This window comes from Ovis aries, chromosome 2 (genome assembly GCF_016772045.2).
Source record: "Ovis aries strain OAR_USU_Benz2616 breed Rambouillet chromosome 2, ARS-UI_Ramb_v3.0, whole genome shotgun sequence".
Taxonomy (NCBI): domain Eukaryota; kingdom Metazoa; phylum Chordata; class Mammalia; order Artiodactyla; family Bovidae; genus Ovis; species Ovis aries.
In genome coordinates, this window is record NC_056055.1 from 221,213,941 (window position 1) to 221,234,870 (window position 20,930).

Below are 20,930 nucleotides of genomic sequence, written 5' to 3' on the forward strand. Positions count from 1 at the left end.
ACAGATCTGTCCCCAGCCTCGGTCTTGCAGCAGACAGACAGACGACCCCAGCTAGTCCCAGCCAGGCAGCATGGTAAGCAGAGGTGGGGGCTGAGGACGCAAATGAGGGTCCCTTGTGTCCAGGGGTTCATGGGCTATAGTGTGGAGGCAGGTGAGGTAGGGGAAAGGGAAAGAGACTTGCAGATGGGAGTGTGGCCCCCTAAATGTGCTAGTATGTGGGGGCCTGTTCAGGGGGTGGAGAGGGACAGGTGATGGTAACTAGGACCTGGGTAAGAGCCTGAGCAGCTGCTGAAGGGCTTTGAATTTAGGGGTAGGGAGAATAGGGTGAGCAGGACACAAGTAGAAAGTGCAGGCAATTTCCTGTAAACCTGGGCCGCTACTGGCCTCTGGTTCCAGCTCCCAGCTGTAAGGACCCATCCTCCTAGGCTGTCCGTTCCCTGTGCCTTGATCTGACTCCTCATTTCAGCTATGTACCAGGAGGGAGAGAAAGAAGGGGTGGGAGGGTGCTATGGGGGGTGGGGCTTATTTGATATCTGTTATGAAAACCTGCCTCCCAGGCAGGACAGAAGAGCAGTTAGAAGTGTGGTTGGAGCCAGGCTGTCCCTTCTCTGAATATTCCTAGTTTTGCTCATGACCTTGAGCAAGTTGTTTGACTCCTCTGAGAGTCAGTAAAATAGGGTAATAAAAATACCTACCTAAGGGGCCATTATGAAGATTAAATGAGATAGTGTGTGAACCGTTTAGCACAGTGCCTGGCACCTAATCAGCACTTAACACATGGAACTAAGCACCCAAATGACAAAGCGTGCAGAGTAAGAAATTATACTATTTTCACCGACAAGGAAAGGCAGTAGGAGAAGCCGCCTTGAAGCAACTCTGTCCATGTCCCAGAGGGATAGGGGTTTGAGGCCAAGTCTGTGTGATTCCAGGGCCTGGGTTCTGTGCCCACACCCAGAGTGAGGGGCATTGTTTCCAGAGTCTCAGGCATTCTCCACATCAGACATGCCTTGCATGGGCCCTCAGCTGTGGAGGCCAGGTCAGTGTCTGGCTCTGTGCATGGGACCTGGGCAGGCTCTGAGATACAGCAGCAGGCGCCGGCCCTGCTGGGTGATTGGTGAGCTGAGTCAGACCTTCCTCATGGACCTGGGGATTTCTGGAGTCCTTTGACCCTGAACCCCTCCCAGCTTAATTCATTATTTTCTCTTTTTAAATTTTTCTTTCTTTCTTTCTTTCTTTTTGTCTGTGCTGGGTCTTTGATGCTATGTAAGCTTTCTCTGGCTGTGGCAAGCGAGGGCTATTCTCTAGCCACAGGGTGTGGGCTTCTTGTCACGGTAGCTTCTCTTGTTGTGGAGCGCAGGCTCTAGGGCACTCGGGCTTCAGTAGTTACAGGTCGAGGGCTCAATAGTTGTGGCTTCCGGGCTCTAGAGCACAGGCTCAGTAGTTGTGGCACACGGGCTGAGTTGCTCTGCGGCATGTGGGATCTTCCCGGATCAGGGATCGAACGTGCGTCTCCTGCATTGGCAGGCAGATTCTTTACCACTAAGCCACCAGGGAAGTCCCTGTGACTTTCTCTTACTATGACCCCCGGGGTTAGGTGATGGGGGAATGGATAAGGGGATCCAATAGAAATATGGCCTGACCTAGTCTGTGTTGTGCAGTGAGCCAGGCAACTTGCATTCTTTCATCTGCACAGTAATTCTAGGAGGGGGCTCTTATTATTGTCATTTCTCAGGGAAGATGCCTTCAGAGTATTGAAGACTCTTGCTTGAGGCAAGTGCGGAAGTAATGGGGCTGGGATACAGATGTTCTCTGTATTAATCCCAGTCATCCAAAGAAATCACAAGAAGCTAAGGCCCTTGTGTCATATTTACAAAGTCAGAGAAGTGTTCAATTTGTGGAGAAAGCATCCTCTTTTAAAAAACTCTGAAATATTTCAGATATGCAAAAAGGTATAAAGGATAATATGATGAACACCTGCTACCCAGCTTAAGCAAGAGAATCCTCTGACTGTATTCACTTCCCTCCTCTACCAAACAAAACCATTATTCCAAATTGGGTGTTAATATTTCCTTTGCTTTTTTTATTTTTGTAACACATTCCAAGAATATATAGCAAACATAAAAATGTATCTGTAGATGATGCATACAAGTTGAAGATTTACATAAACAGTAACGTCATGATTCCTCTTAATTTGCTTTTTTTCTGGTAAGAATGTTTTGGGGTAAGATTCTTTCTTGTATTCACCCACGCCCACTTCTGAATCATTCTTTATCCACTTTCTCCTGTTGAGGGCCTTCTAATTGGCTTCCGGTGCTATGGTGCTGTGACTGCTCCTGCACCTGTTTTCTTGTGTACCTGTGTGAGAATTTCTCTAGAGCAAGAGCATCTTCAGCTTTTCTGCTATTGCCAAATCACTTTCCAAGACAGATGCAGCACTTTGGGCTTCTAGCAGCAGTGTGAGAATTCTCATGTCTCCACAACTGCCACATGACTAAGCCTTAAAGCTTGGGGAAATTTGGTGGATGTGCTTGAGTTTTCTGTTTTTCTTTTTTTTTTTTTTATGGCCATACAATGGGACTGGCAGGAACTTAGTTCCCCATCACGGACTGAACCCTGACCCTCATCAGTGAAAGTACAGAGTCCTAATTACCGGATGGCCAGGGAATTCCTTCATTTTGTTTTTAAGGTCTGTCATAAACACTTCTCAAGGGGAGCAGGAAGAAACACTCTGGGATCCCACTTCCCACACTGTCACATATCTTAATCATATGAAAGTCTCCCTTTCCTAGACAGTGAGCTTCTTAAGCGCAGGGACCAGGTGTTAAGTGTCATGAATTTCCAGCATCTGCACAACGTCAGGCACATAATGGAGGCTCAATACAAGATGAAGCAAGTGAGTCAAGTCTCTCTGATGCTCATGGGGCTCCCCAGAGCAGGGACCTTTCTCTTTTCTAGGACCAAGCAGGTTACCCTAGTCATGCTTCATGGGCAGTTCTTTGACCACCAGCCTTGAACCATGAGGAAGAACTTTCTTCCCAGACTCTCTTTCCTCCAGAACCACACAAACCCAAGAGGAAAGAACAGCACACACACATCCATTCCAGGCCCACGTTCCCCTGCTTCACTGGCATTTCTGACTGTAAAGTGAATCCAGAGTTCTTTCTGCTCTTATAAACCTCATCCTTGCTTCTCAGCCCTGAAACCTCACTTGGTTCTTGCTTTCCTTATTAATGGATGCTACTTTCTTTCTAGACGTGAGTGGGTTGACTATTGTGCTCTGGCAGACTCATCTGAGCCCCTCAATGTTCCTTAAATGCTTAGTCACTGAGGACTCTATAATCTTAGAAATGGTCACATCCTCTGCTTCCCCTGCGGGTTTTATCCCCACCCCACATCCCCCAGGAGATGGGGGCACAGAGAGCAAAGTCTAGGAACTTCTGCTCTCAGCTGGAGAACCACTCAAGGAAGGAAGGCAGGAATCGTGTCCAGACATGATACCCTTCTCTCTGCCCTTTGCCCACTCAGCGTGAGTGCATCTCAGTCCACGTGGGGCAGGCCGGCGTGCAGATTGGCAATGCCTGCTGGGAGCTCTACTGCTTGGAACATGGGATCCAACCAGATGGGCAGATGCCCAGCGACAAGACCATCGGGGGAGGGGACGACTCCTTCAACACCTTCTTCAGTGAAACTGGGGCTGGAAAACATGTGCCTCGGGCGGTATTTGTGGATCTGGAGCCCACTGTGATCGGTGAGTGATGATCAGGCCCTGTCATGCCTTGCCCCACGTACCCCGTCAAGTCCTTCTCCATAACTGGAGAGCCCTGGAGTTCCGGTTCCCAGTTGCTGCAGCCAATCAGAACTCCAGATCTCCAATCACTCAGCTCCAGAGTCTCAAAGTCACCACACATCCCTTTCCTTTTTATTGACGTACCCTTAAAGCCAAGAGCAATAGCAACTGCCTGAATGGGCCTAGTGACCCCACCCCTTCTGTATACCCTGGGGCTCTGGGAGCCAGGCTGCAAGGGGCGGGGCACCTAAAATTCTGTCCATTGCAGATGAGGTTCGGACGGGCACGTACCGCCAGCTCTTCCATCCAGAGCAGCTCATCACTGGCAAAGAGGATGCTGCCAATAACTATGCCCGAGGCCACTACACCATTGGAAAAGAGCTCATTGACCTGGTGCTGGACCGGATTCGGAAGCTGGTGAGAGAAGAGTTGAGGGCTGGGGAAGGGGAATTTGCATTCCTGTCATGAAGTGATCTGGAGGGCAGATAAGGAAGGGCAGCTTCCATCCTTGGGAGAGTCTCCCAGACAAGAATTAAACACACAGGATCAGGACTAGTGAGGAGGGGAGGCAAAGGGTGGGTTCCACCCCAGAGCTGGGTGTCTACTTTATCTACTACAGTAACTGGCCCGATGCTGTGCAGAGTGGCCACCAGTCGATAGGCTGCCTGGCCAAGCTATGAGTGCCCATAAGCAGTTCCAGATTGTCAGCCTGTATTGTAGGGATGTGGACAGAAGGCCCTGTGAAAAACAGGGATCCAAACAACACCAGCCCAAGGCTCTCTGATCAACTTGGGCCTTCAGCAAGGATGTGGACCAGGTTTCTAGGTTATTGATCTCAGTAAAGAAGCCCTTCAGAGACATCAGAAGTTAGATCGGGAGATAGGCATGGGTAGGAAACCAGGTGGAATTGGCAAGTTATGATAATAAATGACTGTTGGCACAAGAATCAAGAGAAATGTCTGTGGAAGTTCTCGGGAGGTTTGAGAGAGGAGGAGGGGCAAGGAGAGGAGAGTGGGACCACTGTATCAGAGCCTATTTTTTGCCCTTGGAAAAGTCTTCCAAGGATTTTATGAAACTTTTGGGGAAATGGCAAACAGCACAAGCTGGTTCTCTGCTGTTGGTCAGCAGTGCTTCAGAGCTCACGTTTCTCTTCGCTCTAGGCTGACCAGTGCACGGGACTCCAAGGGTTCCTCATCTTCCACAGCTTTGGAGGGGGCACTGGCTCTGGCTTCACCTCACTGCTGATGGAGCGGCTCTCTGTTGACTATGGCAAGAAATCCAAGCTTGAGTTCTCCATCTACCCAGCCCCCCAGGTGTCCACGGCCGTGGTGGAGCCCTACAACTCCATCCTGACCACTCACACCACCCTGGAGCACTCAGATTGTGCCTTCATGGTGGACAACGAGGCCATCTATGACATCTGTCGCCGCAACCTGGACATCGAGCGCCCGACTTACACCAACCTCAACCGCCTCATCGGCCAGATTGTCTCCTCCATCACAGCCTCCCTGCGCTTTGATGGCGCCCTCAACGTGGACCTGACCGAGTTCCAGACCAACCTGGTGCCCTACCCTCGCATCCACTTCCCCCTGGCCACCTATGCACCAGTCATCTCTGCAGAGAAGGCCTACCACGAGCAGTTGTCGGTGGCAGAGATCACCAACGCCTGCTTCGAGCCTGCCAACCAGATGGTGAAGTGTGATCCCCGCCACGGCAAGTACATGGCCTGCTGCCTGCTGTACCGTGGAGACGTGGTACCTAAGGATGTCAACGCCGCCATCGCTACCATCAAGACCAAGCGTACCATCCAGTTTGTGGACTGGTGCCCCACGGGCTTCAAGGTCGGTATCAATTACCAGCCCCCCACTGTGGTGCCCGGGGGAGACCTGGCCAAGGTGCAGCGTGCTGTGTGTATGCTGAGCAACACGACCGCCATCGCTGAGGCCTGGGCCCGCCTGGACCACAAGTTCGACCTGATGTATGCCAAGAGGGCGTTTGTGCACTGGTATGTGGGCGAGGGCATGGAGGAGGGTGAGTTCTCTGAGGCCCGGGAGGATATGGCTGCCCTGGAGAAGGATTATGAGGAGGTGGGCATGGATAGTGTGGAGGGGGAGGGAGAAGAGGAAGAGGGGGACGAATACTAGCAGAATCCTTTGTGTCTGTCCTAAATAAAGTGCTGTGGCCTCATTGTCTCCCAAATATCTTTTTCTCTTGGGAAAACCACTGGGGGTGGGTTCCTTCATAAGAAATAAGAAGGCTAGTATCTTAGCCTGGGTTCCCCAGAAAGCAGATCTGACTTCAGATTTCATTCCAGGGAGCAGAATGAAGGCTGATGTGGGTAAAGCAGAGAAGGAGGAAGAATTCATCCTGGAGAGGATGTAGCGGGATAAATGGCAACTTAGAACCATTCCTTGGGAGATTGGGCAGGAGAGGAGGTGAGGGTGGGGAATTTCTATACTGGCTCCATTCTTGCCTTGGTTAAACCTTCCCCACATCAAGCATTAACTCACCTCTACTTCCAGGTCGCACACACTTGGGCGGAAGGGCAACAGGGAAGACCTGGGGGCAGGAGGCGAGGCGCTGTTAAGTTGTGAAGCTGGTCTGAGCCACACAGGGCTGCAACAAGAGCCTGGTCAAAGCCGGATTTGACATGGTGTCTGATAGAGCTGGTGCTCACTAGCGCCACTCCTGTCCTCTTCAGGCAGGGGGTTTGAGTGAAGAGAGGTAGAGAGTCCAGAAGCTGGCACTGAGACAGAATGGTGGCATAGCGGCAGCAACCGTGGAGCAATGGCTGGGGGTCAAGGGGGAGCCTACCCCCAGGAAATGACCATGTCACTCACCACTTTTCGATAAAGACAAACAACCTGTCTTCAAACCTATGCCACAAGCACAACTTCCAACCGGACGACGGCCCCAAAATCCTTGTGTGTAGATTTTCTGTAATGCCTTCTGGGGTGGAGGGATGGTTTGACTACTGAAGGTCGAGAACAAGGGCAATCCCCACCCCTACTGCAGCCCCAGAGATACAGTGCCTAGTGTTGTCCTTGGCACTGTCCTCCCTGCAGCCTCCCTTTCCCAGGCTTGGATGCTGGCAAGGAAATCCCAAAGTCAGCAAAACCAGGAAGCTGCTATCACCCTTAGGGCTGGAAGAGTCAAGGTATGAGATGATGATGCCAGAGCTTTGGAGCTGAGATCACCAGGTGACATCTGGAGCCACAGTAGAGCTACCCAGAGGGAGCAGGAGCGGGGAGGAGGGAGGGGTGTTTGTCAGGGTCTTCCCTGGTGGACTTAGACGGTAAAGAATCCACCTGCAATGCAGGAGACACGGGTTTGATCCCTGGGTCAGGAAGATACCCTGAAGAAGGAAATGGCTACCCACTCCAGTATTCTTGCCTGGAGAATTCCATGGACAGAGGAGCCTGGCGGGCTACAATCCCTGGGGTTGCAAACAGTAGGACTGCTGCTGCTGCTGCTGCTAAGTCACTTCAGTCGTGTCCAACTCTGTGCGACCCCATAGGCCATGACTGAGCAAATAACACTATACTATACCAGAGCCGTGCAGGAGACACAGCATCACCTGAGTTACTTTCTGATTTTGAGAGAAAGAGAAATAAACTGGCTTCGCCTTTCCTTACACCCTCAATCTCCAGCCAGTGGTTCCCACTGGATGAACGGAGACACACACTAGCTGGCAAGAGAGGACCTAGGGAAAAGGAGGTGCAGCCTGTGAGATACAAACCAGGGCAGGAAAGGTGGGTGATTCCAGAATGAGGTGAATAAAACACTTACCTCCACACACCTGCACCTGGGCCTAGCCCAGGAGGCCACTCAGGTAAAACTGGAAAGGGAGTGACTCCTCCCCTTCCCCATATGGTCCCCCTCACCTGTCCCTGTCACTCTTGTCTCTTGTCTCAATAATTATTTTGCAATTAGAGGATGGAGTGGTGGCACCACGATGGTGAGAAGTTTAGAGGAGAAAACAGGCACACCCAGCCCAACAGTTTCCTCCCTCTATTTTGCAATGATTTTCTCAGAGACAGAAAGGATTCTCAGTGCCTCTCTGAGGATTTCAGCTGACAGGTAAACTCTGTCCTGGGAAGACAGAGGCCTGCAATTGTGTGTATATTTGTGCGATGGGCTTCGGAGAATCATTTAATTATTCTGAAATCCATTTTGGCTGAATAGCTAGCTCAGCTATATCCTCCAATCTGCTTTTATTGATTTTTTTTCTCCTCTAAAAGGGCTGAATTTCAAATCTCTATCCTGTGTCTTTCTATCAACTGGATTCAAACTTGGGGAGGGAAGAGGGGTTATTTGAGGAGCTTTTAAAACCCAAGAAAAATTGTTGTTGTTTATTAAGCACCTACTATATACTAGGCCCCACATTCATACTATCTTCTTGATTTTTTTAATTAATGAATTTTTATTGGCCATCCCTCAAGGCTGATGGGATCTTAGTTCCCTGACCAGGGATTGAACCTGTGCCCCTGCAGTAGAAACATGGAATTCTAACCATGGGATCACCAAGGAATGCCCAATGCTACCTTCTTTAATCCTGCTGCTGCTGCTATGTCGCTTCAGTCATGTCCAACTCTGTGCGACCCCATAGACAGCAGCCCACCAGGCTCCTCTGTCCCTGGGATTCTCCAGGCAAGAACACTGGAGTGGTTTGCCATTTCCTTCTCCAATGCATGAAAGTGAAAAGTGAAAGTGAAGTCGCTCAGTCGTGTCCGACTCTTCTCGACCCCATGGACTGCAGCCTTCCAGGCTCTTCCGTCCATGGGATTCTCCAGGCAAGAGTACTGGAGTGGGATGCCATTGCCTTCTGAGGTAAATATAATTATTGTACCCACTGGACTGGAAGGTCCATGGGAACAAGACCTATTCTTCTCTCAGGATCCAGACTGCTGCCTGACACATATTAGATTCTCAAATCTGTTTAATGAATGCCTCTTTTATAGATGTGGTGACACAGGCTTGGAGAAGTCACGTGACTTGCACAAGGCTACTCAGCGAGGAAGTGGAGGAGCTGGGATTGAAACCTGGGTCAGTCTGGCCAAAACTGCTGCCTCCTCTTCCTCGGTGTTCTCTCCTCCCGCCTGCAATAGATCGGGGCACCCCTCCAGACGTCACCTCGTCTAGACCTGCCAGGTCCGCGGTGCCCAGACGGTGACTCAGTTGCCTCGAAGGCAGGGAGGGGGTGACGCTTGACACTCCCTTGGCCAGGCACTGTGGGACAGGGCTAGGGGGGGCCGGTGCAGGGACTCAGCTTCCAGGGCTGAACAAGGGCCAAGGCGTCTCTGGGGCCAAGCTTCAAAAGCTCCCCACAACTGACCTCCAATAGGTGAGGAAAGGCCCTGAGAAAGGTGAGGTCTTCACCTGGTAACATGGCTGGGTATCCACAGAGGTGGCCAGGCTCCCCTCCTGATGGCTGTACCAGCCAGCCCACTCTGGGTAGTTGGAGGATCACCTCCTCTCGGATCTGGTGAGGCCTCCCAGTTAGTAACTCTGTGGGCAAGCTCTGGCAGGCTTAGGTTGGGCTGGGTGTGGGTGTGGGTGTGGGAGGTGGCAACCCAGATCTCCATGGGGTAGCTGGGAGTGCCCATCTAGCCCTGCTCCTGAGGACTTCCTCAGTGTAGGGGAATGCTTTCATCCCCGAGGCTTCTAAAGCCAGGGTACAATTACCTCCTGCAGGCAGACACAAGAGACAGAGCCCCAACTTTGGATTCCACCCAACACATTTCCTCCCTTAACTCTAATGAGTCAGGAACATGCCTGCCTCCAAAGTTGCATTCCCTTCTAGCCTCCCTCCCCTTCTTGCCTGTTGCCATTCCTTCCAGTTTAGGCCACAGTCACCCAGGACCTGTCCAGCTCTGAGGCCTCTCCTTCCTCTACAGCCTCTCTCTTCTGTCTCTATTGCTCAGGCGATACTTGGCATGCATTGCCTTGCAGCGTAGCACTCAGCTCCTTTCTGATATCCCATTTCCCCAACTAGATTTTAAAAGATTACATGCGTATTTGACCAGTTATTATGTACACACACTTCAGAATTCAAAAGGTACCAAAGAGATTGACAAACAGCAAAAATAAGTCCCCTTCATTTAGTCCCCTCTTGGCAGCCATCATTGTTCATGTTTTTTGTTATTATAGTATTTCCTTCCAGACTGCTGAAGTGTGCACACTAATGTATACTAATGTGTGTACACAGTTAAATATACTTTGCTCTACATCTTGTTTTTTCACTTAACAATAACATAGCATTACATATAGATATGCCTCATTCTTTTGGTGACAATATAGTATTCCATACTGCATTGTATCATTACTTACTTAACCAGTCTGCTATTAATGGTGGTAGTATTTAGGTTATTTCTAATTCTTTGCTATTGAAAAGAATGCTGCAACATTTGCACATACTTTTTTGCATATATGTGCAACTACAGATTACTATAATTGGTATTACTGGGTCAAAGGGCACACATCTTTAATTTTGAAATATACCTCACACTGCTCTCTTTAAAAGTTATCCAAATTACCCCTCCCACTACCAATGTATGAGACCACCTGTGCTCACAGCCTTGCCCATATTACACACATCTTTTGATCTGCATCAATCATCTGAGAAGTGAAAGTATTTTCTTGCAGCTTTCCTTTATAGTTCTCTTACTATGAATGAGATTGAACAGCTTTCCATATTTAAAAGCCAGTACTTTCTCTTCTGTGAACTGTCCTTTCTGTGCCCTTTGCCCATTTAAACATTACATTGCTCATCTTTGCTCATAAGTTTGTTGGAATCCTTTGTGAACAAAGGAAATTAACCCTTTGCTTGCTACTTGTGTTCCACATAATTCTCCTCAGCTGTCATTGGCCTGTGCCCCAACAAGGTTTTCATTTCCCTCAGTACAGGGACTGAAACTTAAATCTCTTTATATTCCTAGTCTTAATACCACATACATGGTAAGTGCTAGACAAAACTCTGTTGAGATAAAAGAAGTAAAAAGAAAGAGATTTGGAAGACTTTGGAGTGACCTAAACTAATCAAGAAAAGCTATGACAAACCTAGACAGCATGTTAAAAAGCAGGGACATTACTTTGCCAACAAAGGTCCGTCTAGTCACAACTATAGTTTTTCCAGTAGTCATGTATGGATGTGAGAGTTGGACTCTAAAGAAAGCTGAGCACCGAAGAACTGATGCCTTTGAACTGTGGAGAAGACTCTTGCGAGTCCCTTGGACTGCAAGGAGATCAAACTAGTCAATCCTAACGGAAATCAGTCCTGAATATTCACTGGAAGGACTGATGCTGAAGCTGAAACTACAATACTTTGGCCACCTGATGTGAAGAACTGACCTATTTGAAAAGATTCTGATGCTGGGAAAGATTTTTAAAAAGCAGGAAGAGATGGGGACGACAGAGGATGAGATGGTTGGATGGCATCACCAACTCGATGGACTTGAGTTTGAGCAAGCTCTGGGAGTTGGTGATGGACAGGGAAGCCTGGCATGCTGCAGTCCATGGGGTTGCAAAGAGTTGGACATGACTGAGTGACTGAACTGACTGAACCTAATCGATTCCTTCCTCTTATACCAAGGTCAGTCAAGACTGGAAACAGTAGAAACTCTGGCAAAATGAACAAACAAACAAACAGGAAATCATCCACCCAATCCCACCCTCACCCAACACACACACACACACACACACACACACACACACACACACACACACACACACAACTGGAGAGATACTGGGTAGCATACAGAATCAGTACAAGGGCTGCCAAACAAGACTCTGCAAACAGGTAGCCATCAAGGGAAGTTGGGCAGTCCGTACCACAGTCAAGGTCAGGGCATGGGACAGACTGCCTAAAAGACCCCTGTCCCCTCCATTCACTGCAGAGAGGCCTCCTCCCACCCAGGCATTGAGGTTGACATTCCCTCCTCCCGACACTAGAGGCCACTGCTGGCTCTGCCGCCACCGCTGTAGAAATGAATTCTCAACTGCCCCTGCCTCTCTGTGACTTGTTCCAGATTCCAGATTCCCAGTTGGCCCTCCCGACTGGCAGAATGTCTGGCTTTTGCCTGCACCCTTGGAGCCAGGGAGTCTGGGAGAGCAAGTTTCGGGTCTTGTGGCAGGTAGTGGCCTGCTTCCCATCAAAGCCTACACAGTGGGAATTCGCCAGGTGTAGGTAGGTAGGAGGCTCAGAGACTGAGCAGCCAGGAAAACAGGACAAATGCACTCCAGGCTCTGCTTTCATGTCTGGCTCAAGCCCTTCTCTTTGATGAAAGCATTTCTGGGTCACCCAGCTTAAAATACTGGATTCACATAGCCATTATTGTTCAGCTGGTAATGATGCCAGAGTTTTTGTATTAAGAGCCTGTGCTGTGTGCTTAGTAGTGTCTGACTCTTTGCGACCCCATGGACTGTATAACCTGCCAGCTCCTCTGTCTATGGAATTTTCCAGGCAAGAATACTGGAGTGGGTTGCCATTTCCTACTCCAGAGGATCTTCCCAACCCAGGGATCAAACCTGCATCTCTTGTGTCTCCTGCATTTGAAGGTGGATTCTTTCCCACTTGTACCACCTATTCACTATACCTCATGTGACTTTCAAAGAGCCCTAGGCATTACCTGTATTTAGGGAGGAAAAAACGAGTCCTTAGAAGTTTTCCTGTCACAACCTGTAGCACCAGGTTGCAAACCCAGGTCTGTCTGTTTCCAAAGCCTTGAGGTTTCCCAGTGGTCTATACTGCTGGGCTGGTATCTTAGGTTGGAGCTCTGTGAAGTTAGGGACTGGGCCACAGTCTTCTTTTTACATCCTGACAGCATCTACAATATACAAGATGCTCAATTAATGTTTGTGGATTGGCCTGGATAGCAAGTGGAAGCCAGTTCTAGAAGGTTCTCTCAATTTCCCATGAGGTCATGGGCTAGAAATCACTTTAAAGTGGGAGAGGTCTATTCAGGATCAGTTTGGAAAGAAAAACCTCGAATCTGGGGAATTTCCTCTCTGCCCCCCACCCCAAATGTGTCAAATGTGTCATAACAACATGTTCCCATCTGTTCATTATTTAATCATCCAACGGATTATTTTTGAATCCCACTAACTGTCCTTAATACTCTAGTGAGAGAGAGAAAAAAAAGGACATAATCTCTGCCCTCCGAAATTGACATTCTAGTGGGGGAGGTGAATGTCAGTCAAATAAACAAATGCTAATCTGTATCTGTGACCAATGTGAGGAAATATGCCAAGAACAGCTGTGAGAGGCAGGTCTGACCTACTCAGGGAAATCAGGCGGCCTCTTTTGACGATGGGGCTGGAGCAGGGATCTGAAAGAAAGAGGAGGATTTAGGCCGCGAGGGGAGTCTGTGAGCCCTTGAGGTGGCGATTTTCCCCGGGTCACCGAGCCTGTCTGTAGGAAGGCCACAGAGGGGCCAGGGGCTGGGCGGCTTGTTTATTGGCGAATGCGTCACGCTTGAATGGAACCTGCCGCTGTCTCCCAGGTCCCATCTGGGGATGACGTTGTCCTGGTGCAAGCCCAAAATAGCCGGCTCCGCCTCCATCTCCCGGCAGCCCCTGCAGCAGCACGCCCCCCAGTCCACCCCCGAGGTGACAGGCCGAGCCGGCCTCCTCTGGGTCTCTAGTAGTTTCCGTGCCGCTGACGCACGCTTGCGCGCACAGCTGGGCCGGCCGCGTCCTACGCAGCAGCCGCGAGCCGGGCAGCCGGTGCCAGACGGTTCCCGGAGGGGGGCAGGGGCGGGGCGCTGCAGGAGGCCAGGGACTCCTGGCGGAGGAGGTGCGGGCGGGGGGCCCCGGTCAGGCTGGGGGGCCCTTGGCGTTTGCTGGCTGCGATAGGGCGCCCCGACTCTGAGTCCCGAGATAGCCGGTGGCACCCGCCTGCCAGGGCCGATAAGGCTGCCGGAGGGAGTCTAGTCACCGGCCGCGAGGAGAGCCAGCGGGCTCTGCTGCCCCCTGCGGGGGTCTCCAGCCCCAGGGAGGAGCTCTCGGTTCTTTCGGGTCTGACTCTACCTTCTCTACCCCGCAGCCCCCAAGGAGACCCGCCTGACGACTAACGAGTTGCCATGGCATCCTACTACGAGATCCTAGACGTACCGCGAAGTGCGTCCGCTGATGACATCAAAAAGGCGTAAGTGCCTCCGCCGTGCATCAGAAAGCCACTCACCCCACCCCACCCCGCCACCACCACCCTGGGGCCCTTCAGAGGCAGTGCGGAGAGAGCCAGGTCCTTAGAAAAGACTGTGGTGGGGTGGGAGGCTTCCTCAGAGAGTGACCCCCTGCAGGGAGGAAGGAAACCCCTGGATGAATAGGGGAAAATGTGGAGCGAGAAGATCTGTTTACGAGCTGCAGTGTGGGCTCTTTTTCCAGTGCACCCACCCGTCCTTTCTTTCCCTCAGTCTTCACTCCTACCCCATCCCCCAGCCTCTTAAGTGTGGGATTTCTGAGCATGCAGTGCAGACATGCTCAAGCACTGAGCCAGGAGGGACCAGCGGCCCCCGTACCCTTCATGGACACATGTACCTACCGTCCTTTGCAACCCCAGACCCAGCTAGCCCCAAGGAGGGGTTAGGGCTGGGACTTTCTCACTCTCAGGTTATCATCTGCTGATACAGTATGTAGTCCTAGCACTGGCTGCAGAGGGGAGAGAGAGGGACTCCACTAAAACACTGCTGCAGAGGCAGCCCTAGCGGCTGGGACTGACCCGGATCTGAGTGGTGGAAGGGCTATGGTGGACTAACAGGAAATGGGTCACTGTGTTTCCTGGTGGGAAGTGCCTGCCTTTGTCCCCTGACCCTCCCCTCTGAACCCACTTCCTGCAGGTATAGGAAGAAGGCATTACAGTGGCACCCAGACAAGAACCCAGATAATAAAGAGTTTGCTGAGAAGAAGTTCAAGGAGGTGGCCGAGGCGTATGAAGTGCTGTCCGACAGTAAGGGCCAGGGTCAGGGGTCAGGGCAGGCCAGCACCTGTCACTCCAACTTCATGCCCATCACATTGCTTCCCAAAGCCATGCTGCCACCACCCTCATCGCCTCCATGCCTCTTTCAACCTGGCAATTAAGTGCTGCTCTCTCACAGGGACTCTGGAATTCTTTGTTTCAATTCAGAGGAGCACCTACTGTGTGCCTAGCACCCTTTTATTTTTCCCCTTATCCCCTGTCTCAGTGTCTGTTCCCCAGGGTCTGATAGTTGCGGCATAGGTCCTGATAAGGGGAAGGAAGCAAGGCAGGGAACCAAGGTATGCTGAGCCTTCTCTGAGCCAGGCCTTAGGGCGTGTAATCTCCATGAGTCTTCATAGCCATTCTTCAAGACAGGATTTATCATCCCATTTGTCAGACAGGAAAACTGAGGCTGAGAGAAGTGAGTAACTTGCTCAAGGAATATGACTCCAGGTCTCTCATTCATTAATTCAAAAAATATTCACTGAGTGCTTAAGGTGCCAGGCTCTTGTTGGGCAGAGGAACAGTGAAGGACAAACAGGCTATGTCCTTGCCCTGATGGGTTTGTCACAGTCTGGTCAGGAAGGATGGACGTTAACCAAGTAAATGCAGAGACAAGGTTACGCTAAAGGAATAATAGGGTGATGTGATAGGGAATAGGGAATCACAGGCACCAACTTTTGTAGGTAGTCACGGAAGGTCTCTCTGTGACATTTAGGTTAAAGCCCTGATTAATGATAACACAGTAATCATTAGTTAACATTTATGAAGCAGTGAGTGTCAGGGACTGTGCTAGGCAGTTTAGGTGGATTATCTCATTTAACCCTTGCAGCTATGAGGTCGGTGTTGTTATTGTGTCCATTATACAGATGGGAAGGATCCCTTGTGTGAAGGGCTGAGCTGCTGCTAAAACCATGGCCATGTTCATGTCCCCTGTTCACCCTCCTGCCCCCCAAGTGTCAGTCTCTGGACAGTCTTCAGAGGGGCCTAGCCTGGAAGTTGGGGGAGTGGTGGCCGTCATCCCAGAGGGAGGGAAAAATGATCCAGTCTCTCTTTTCAGAGCGTAAGCGTGAGATCTACGACCTCTATGGCCGGGAAGGGCTGACTGGGGCAGGTAAGTGGAGTGGGGACACCCCGGGACAGAAGTGGGTCAGGGAGGAGCAGGGAGGCCAGTCTTCTGCAGTGGATTTTTGCTCTCACTCCAGGCTCCTGGAGTCTCCGAGCCTCGGGTGGGGTCCCCTCACTCAGGTCAAGGTGCCTGCCCTGAGCCCCCTCCCCATGCTGCCTTTCCTCCAGGAACCGGCCCATCTCGTGCGGAAGCTGGTAGTGGCGGGCCTGGCTTCACCTTCACCTTCCGCAGCCCAGAGGAGGTCTTCCGGGAGTTCTTTGGGAGCGGAGACCCTTTTGCAGAGCTCTTTGGTGAGTGGACTTGGTGGGCATCTGACGAGCTGGGCTTCTCCCTCCAGGCCTGCCCTCCATCAGCCGGGAGGCCTTAGGCAGGAGGCTGAGAGGGAAACAGAATTCCACAGACAGAAGACTTTGTGGGGGTGGATCCAAGTGAGTGCTGGGACAGAACCTCACACATGCCAGAACCCACGTGACCCTATAGTGACACTTCAGAGACTCGCCTTACGTAAATGATCACAACAGTAATTCATTGTTAAACCTCCACAGTGACAGCCGTGAAAGCAAGACTCAGAACATCATGGGACCAGTGATAATGCCGTTACAAACAACAACAGGCACTACCTGTTTGAATGGATAACTTTATCCCCACTTAGAGATGAGAGAACAGGCACATTCAAACAACTTGCTTAGAGTCACACAGCAGATGGCAGAGCGGAGACTTGTAGCTGTGTCTGCCTGACATCACACCAGGCTTATGCCTAAAACTGAAGGAGATGTTCCTTCTGCCCGTCTTCCTTTATTTACAGTGGCCGCAATTGACCAGGGAACTTTATCATATATAATACTAAAAATGAATTTGATTTATAAATCAGTCCAAGCTGAAATGTAACCAGTTGCTTAGCAGCTTCTATTTCAAGACTAAGATTAAGCAGGGTTCAGGGTCTTCTTTTGGAGAAGGAAATGGCACCCCACTCCAGTACTCCTGCCTGGTGAATCCCAGGGATGGGGGAGCCTGGTGGGCTGCCCTCTATCGGGTCACACAGAGTCAGACACGACTGAAGTGACTTAGCAGCAGCAGCAGCAGCAGCAGGGTCTTCTTTGGTGGTCCAGTGGCTTAAGACTCAGTGCTCCCAATGCAGGGGACTGGGGTTCAATCCCTGGTCAGGGAACTAGATCCCACATGCCATAACTTACACCCAGTGCAGACAAATAAATATTTAAAAAAATAATAATAAGAGCAGGGTTCACACATTCTGGGGGGCAGGGGAGGATCTTTTCACCAGATGATGGTTCATCTGCTTACTCATTGCAGATGACCTGGGCCCCTTCTCAGAGCTTCAGAACCGGGGTTCCCGACACTCGGGCCCTTTCTTCACCTTCTCTTCCTCCTTCCCTGGGCACTCTGGTAAGTGCCATTCTTTCCCATGCCTGCAAACGTTTGGAGTCCTGGAGCCCCTCACCTCAGCTCGTTGTTCTCCCACGCCTTCTCTCTCATGTCTCCAGAGCCCTGCCTCACAGAGGTTCCCGGCCCTTTGTGAGCACAGCCTGCCTGCCGGGTGCAGCCTCTGTCTAATGCCCCCTCCTCCCCCACCCCCCTTATCCCGATGCCAGATTTCTCCTCCTCGTCTTTCTCCTTCAGTCCTGGGGCTGGTGCTTTTCGCTCCGTCTCTACGTCCACCACCTTTGTCCAGGGACGCCGCATCACCACACGCAGGTGAGGGCTTCTTCTGGGACCATGCCAGGGCTGCAGGGTGAAGTGGCAGTGGGGGGGGGCCCTGCAGACGACTCGAGAGGCAGCTCCCTGAGGGCAGAGCCCAGTATGTCTTGTCCAGTGCAGCGCGGAGCCCGGACAGACTCCCACAGGATTCAGGCCCGCCTGCCCAGTGAACGATGCTGTCTTCCACAGGATTATGGAGAACGGGCAGGAGCGGGTAGAAGTGGAGGAGGATGGGCAGCTGAAGTCTGTCACAATCAATGGTGAGGAAGGGCCCAGCCACCGATCCCTGGCAGGAAGCCCGAGGCCCCAGAGCCCCCTCCCCAACCTACTCCTCACTGAACTTCCATGGGCCAGGGAGGCCAGACTGGCAGGATCGGAGATGGTGATCTGGGGGAAGGGGTGGGGGTGCCGGGACACAGAATCATGGGCTCTCAAAGGGCCCGCTAGCCACCATTGTCATGAGTTGGGATGCCTGGAGTTTGCAGAGCACATGACTAGTATCAAAGCCCTTGCACACACACCACCATATCCCCAGTATTCTTATAAGAACCAGGGGAAAGCAGGGCAGTTTGCACTCGCCCTACTTTTGATTTGCAGAGACAGAGCCTGAGCATAGCTAAACGGTCCTGACTCCTGGGTAGCCCCACGCCCAAGGCTTTGACCTACTTAGTGAAGGGTGAAGCCAGGAATGATACTCCAGGATGCAGGGTTCCTGGGGCTGACCTCTTCTTCCCACAATGCCACACGGTACAGGATGGCCACCCTTTGGTGCCCGCTGACTCTTGGAGCTCTGTGTGCTAATAAGGGCACTTCGTAAGCTGTCTTATTTAATCACTGGAACCATTTGACAGTGTAGGCACTCTTGTCATTCCCATTTTATGTATGAGGAAAGGGAGGCTTAGGGAGATTGAGTAATTTGTCCAAAGAGACAGTTTGTACCTGCTGAAGCTGAATAACTGGCCATGCTCATAAGCATGTAGGTTTCAAAATGCATGCACCCCCACTTCCAAAGGAGGGGCTGAGAGTGGCCAGAGTGCATGAGGCCACCTGGCAGGCTTCCCAAGGCCTGGATCAAAGGGCCTCATGGTGGCCGTGACTCCTGCAGGTATCCCAGACGACCTGGCCCTGGGCTTGGAACTGAGCCGTCGTGAGCAGCAGCAGTCTGTCACCTCCAGGTCAGGGGCCACGCAGGTCCGGCAGACCCCTGTGTCACGACCCCTCGATGGCAGCCTCTCTGAGGAGGATGAGGACCTGCAGCTTGCCATGGCCTACAGCCTGTCAGAGATGGAGGCATCTGGGAAGAAACCGGCAGGTGGGCGGGGGGCACAGCGACGACGGCAGGGGCAGCCCAAGGCCCAGAACCACGATCCAGGCGTGCGGGAGCCCCATGAGGGTGCGAGGGGTGACACAGCCAAGCCCAGCCCCTCTCCGGAGGAGAAGGCCACTCGCTGCCTCATCCTCTGATCACCAGGCCCAGCCCACCCGATTCGGGGGGACTGGGAGTCCTGGTCAGAGAAGGGCATGGCCTGAGTTGCAGGAGCCCCTCTCCACCTCGGTGCTCCCTCCCCAGGTCCACCCCTCCCTCCAGCGTGGATTTGCTGTGCTCAGCCCACGGCTGATAGGTCCCTGGTGAAGTCCAGCGTGGGGGGACCTCAGGGCAGCGGGAGGGCCTGAGGAGCCAGGATGAACTTAATTCTTATTAGACGGGGAGTTTCTAAGGGGCATTAGTGGCTTGGGTTGGGCCTTTCATGCCCAGGCCTTCTGCCACTTGTGTTGCTGAATGATGTCAAGGAAGGAGGACTTGGCCTGAGGTTCTCTGAGCCAGAGTGGGCAGCCACAGCTCTCCTGGTCGGCTGCAGACACCCCCACCCCGGTTTCCGTGCGCAGTGTTGAGCTCTGACGTCTCTGTTGCTTCCCTCCTGGTGCTGCTTCTCCTCCCTCGCACTCTTCTCTCTGCAATTCCCCGCGGGCTACATCGCTTGCTTTCACTGCCTCCTGCCTGGCTGGGACTCCCTTCTTCCTTTTCCCCAGAAAGCCTCTTTGTGGCGAGGAAGATGCTGTGGCCCGTAGGGCCATAAGGTCTTCCGGGGAGGCTAGCTTGGTGGGGCGGGAGCCTCTCGGCCCGTCCAGATTCAGAACCGGAGCCTACTCCTCCTCCCTTCCTCTTGCTGCCTCAGCCTGCCCCCAGCCTCCGGACTAGCCAGAGGTGAGGCCGGCTAACCCTGGAGAGGGGGGATAGGGCCAGGGTGCCCCAGGAGGGAGGTCTAGGAGGGACCGCATCCCATCCTCCCGCACCATGCATCAGGGCTCAGGGAGAGGCCACAGGGCTAGCCCAGGGCTGCATGCTTAGCTCTGCCCTCCACGGCTTGCGGCTGATCCTCTCTCCTGTCACCCCACCCCCGCTCTCTCCCCAGATGTGTTCTGAGCTGGATGTCCGGGACCCAGAGTTGCTGCACAGTTCCAACAGGACAGCGCCCAACCCTGTGCACTGGGAGGGGACCCTCCATCCCTCTCGCTCACCCGTGCTGAGCATAGAGCTGGGCCTGGGTGGTGGGCGGGGGCCGGGTGGGAGGTAGGCTTAGCCTGTAAATGCTTCCCAGGGTGTTTGGTGCTGTTTCCTGGGGACTACAAGTCCCAGAATGCAACGCACCTCGCCTCCTTTCTGTTAGATGATGCTTGGAGGAAGTGGTGCGCAGTTAACGGAGCTGTGCATCTTGGGATATGTAGTTCCAGCTCTGGTCGGCCTGTTAACTCGTGAGATGGGGACATCTTGTCATTTGATTTGTCCCTGGCAGGGGTGGCAAGAATGTGGATGAAGGGGGAATGTGAGCTTCGTTTCCCCTGATACCTCTTGCTAGCGCTGGGGTTAGAGTGTACAAATCAAGGCCCCGAGGCATCTGGGAGAGGTTATTTTCCTGTGGGCAGTCCTGGGGTCTGAGAATGAGCCAGGGCGAATTGGCTGAGCAGGGCGTGGTCTCAAGAGGGCTGATGGGCATGGGCTGGTGAGAGCTTGGAAGGTGGGAGGCCACCCTAGCGCTCTGGGGTGTGTGAGTGTGTGTGTGTGTGGCTGGAATCAGCGTGTGATGGGTGCTCCGGGCATGCCGCTGCTTGTATGGCTCCTTTGGCCTCTGACCCTGCTGCCCATTCTTTCTCTCCAACACCACAGAAACTGCCTCTCCTCCTCCCTCCCTGGGGAGCCCGGTGGCCGGGGAGGGAAGTGGTGGAGCTGGGATGTTGCCAGCCCCTGTGCCATTGAGTCTCAGTGACCTATCAAAGCCAGCTGGGCTGAGCTCAGACCAAGAGGGAAACACTGGAAGTCAATAAAGCTGAGTTTCGAGAGCTTA

General features: G+C 52.3%; 2 protein-coding genes across 9 annotated transcripts; both read left to right on the forward strand.

The window, feature by feature from the left end:
• Positions 1 to 5,974, forward strand: LOC101116286 (tubulin alpha-1D chain). Its single transcript, XM_004004948.5, has 4 exons — positions 1 to 73; positions 3,526 to 3,748; positions 4,056 to 4,204; positions 4,948 to 5,974. Exons 1-4 carry the CDS (start codon positions 71 to 73, stop codon positions 5,929 to 5,931), a joined length of 1,359 nt encoding a protein of 452 aa, XP_004004997.1. The 5' UTR covers positions 1 to 70; the 3' UTR covers positions 5,932 to 5,974.
• A 7,452-nt stretch (positions 5,975 to 13,426) lies between these two features.
• DNAJB2 (DnaJ heat shock protein family (Hsp40) member B2) lies at positions 13,427 to 20,930 on the forward strand. Of its 8 annotated transcripts, none has more exons than XM_027965214.2 (10): positions 13,427 to 13,580; positions 13,830 to 13,931; positions 14,623 to 14,732; positions 15,802 to 15,855; positions 16,038 to 16,160; positions 17,182 to 17,274; positions 17,481 to 17,583; positions 17,776 to 17,846; positions 18,692 to 18,898; positions 20,001 to 20,930. In XM_027965214.2, the coding sequence occupies exons 2-10, from the start codon at positions 13,867 to 13,869 to the stop codon at positions 20,009 to 20,011; spliced, it is 837 nt and encodes a 278-aa protein (XP_027821015.1). In that variant the 5' UTR covers positions 13,427 to 13,580; positions 13,830 to 13,866; the 3' UTR covers positions 20,012 to 20,930. The 8 variants fall into 8 exon arrangements, with proteins under 8 accessions (XP_027821015.1, XP_042100209.1, XP_042100206.1 ...); XM_042244275.1 differs by having other exon boundaries at positions 13,427 to 13,510; XM_042244272.1 differs by having other exon boundaries at positions 18,692 to 20,930.

What these genes read in the sequence shown, in the direction of transcription:
- LOC101116286 (XM_004004948.5), top strand. An exon ending in TCTGGAGCCCACTGTGATCG is followed by an intron (nt 3,749 to 4,055) that starts GTGAGTGATGAT and finishes TGTCCATTGCAG; the next exon opens with ATGAGGTTCGGACGGGCACG. An exon ending in TGGACCGGATTCGGAAGCTG is followed by an intron (nt 4,205 to 4,947) that starts GTGAGAGAAGAG and finishes TCTTCGCTCTAG; the next exon opens with GCTGACCAGTGCACGGGACT.
- DNAJB2 (XM_042244272.1), top strand. Translation starts at nt 13,867, where the DNA reads ATGGCATCCTACTACGAGATCCTAGACGTACCGCGAAGTGCGTCCGCT. An exon ending in CGCCGCATCACCACACGCAG is followed by an intron (nt 17,584 to 17,775) that starts GTGAGGGCTTCT and finishes TGTCTTCCACAG; the next exon opens with GATTATGGAGAACGGGCAGG. An exon ending in GAAGTCTGTCACAATCAATG is followed by an intron (nt 17,847 to 18,691) that starts GTGAGGAAGGGC and finishes TGACTCCTGCAG; the next exon opens with GTATCCCAGACGACCTGGCC.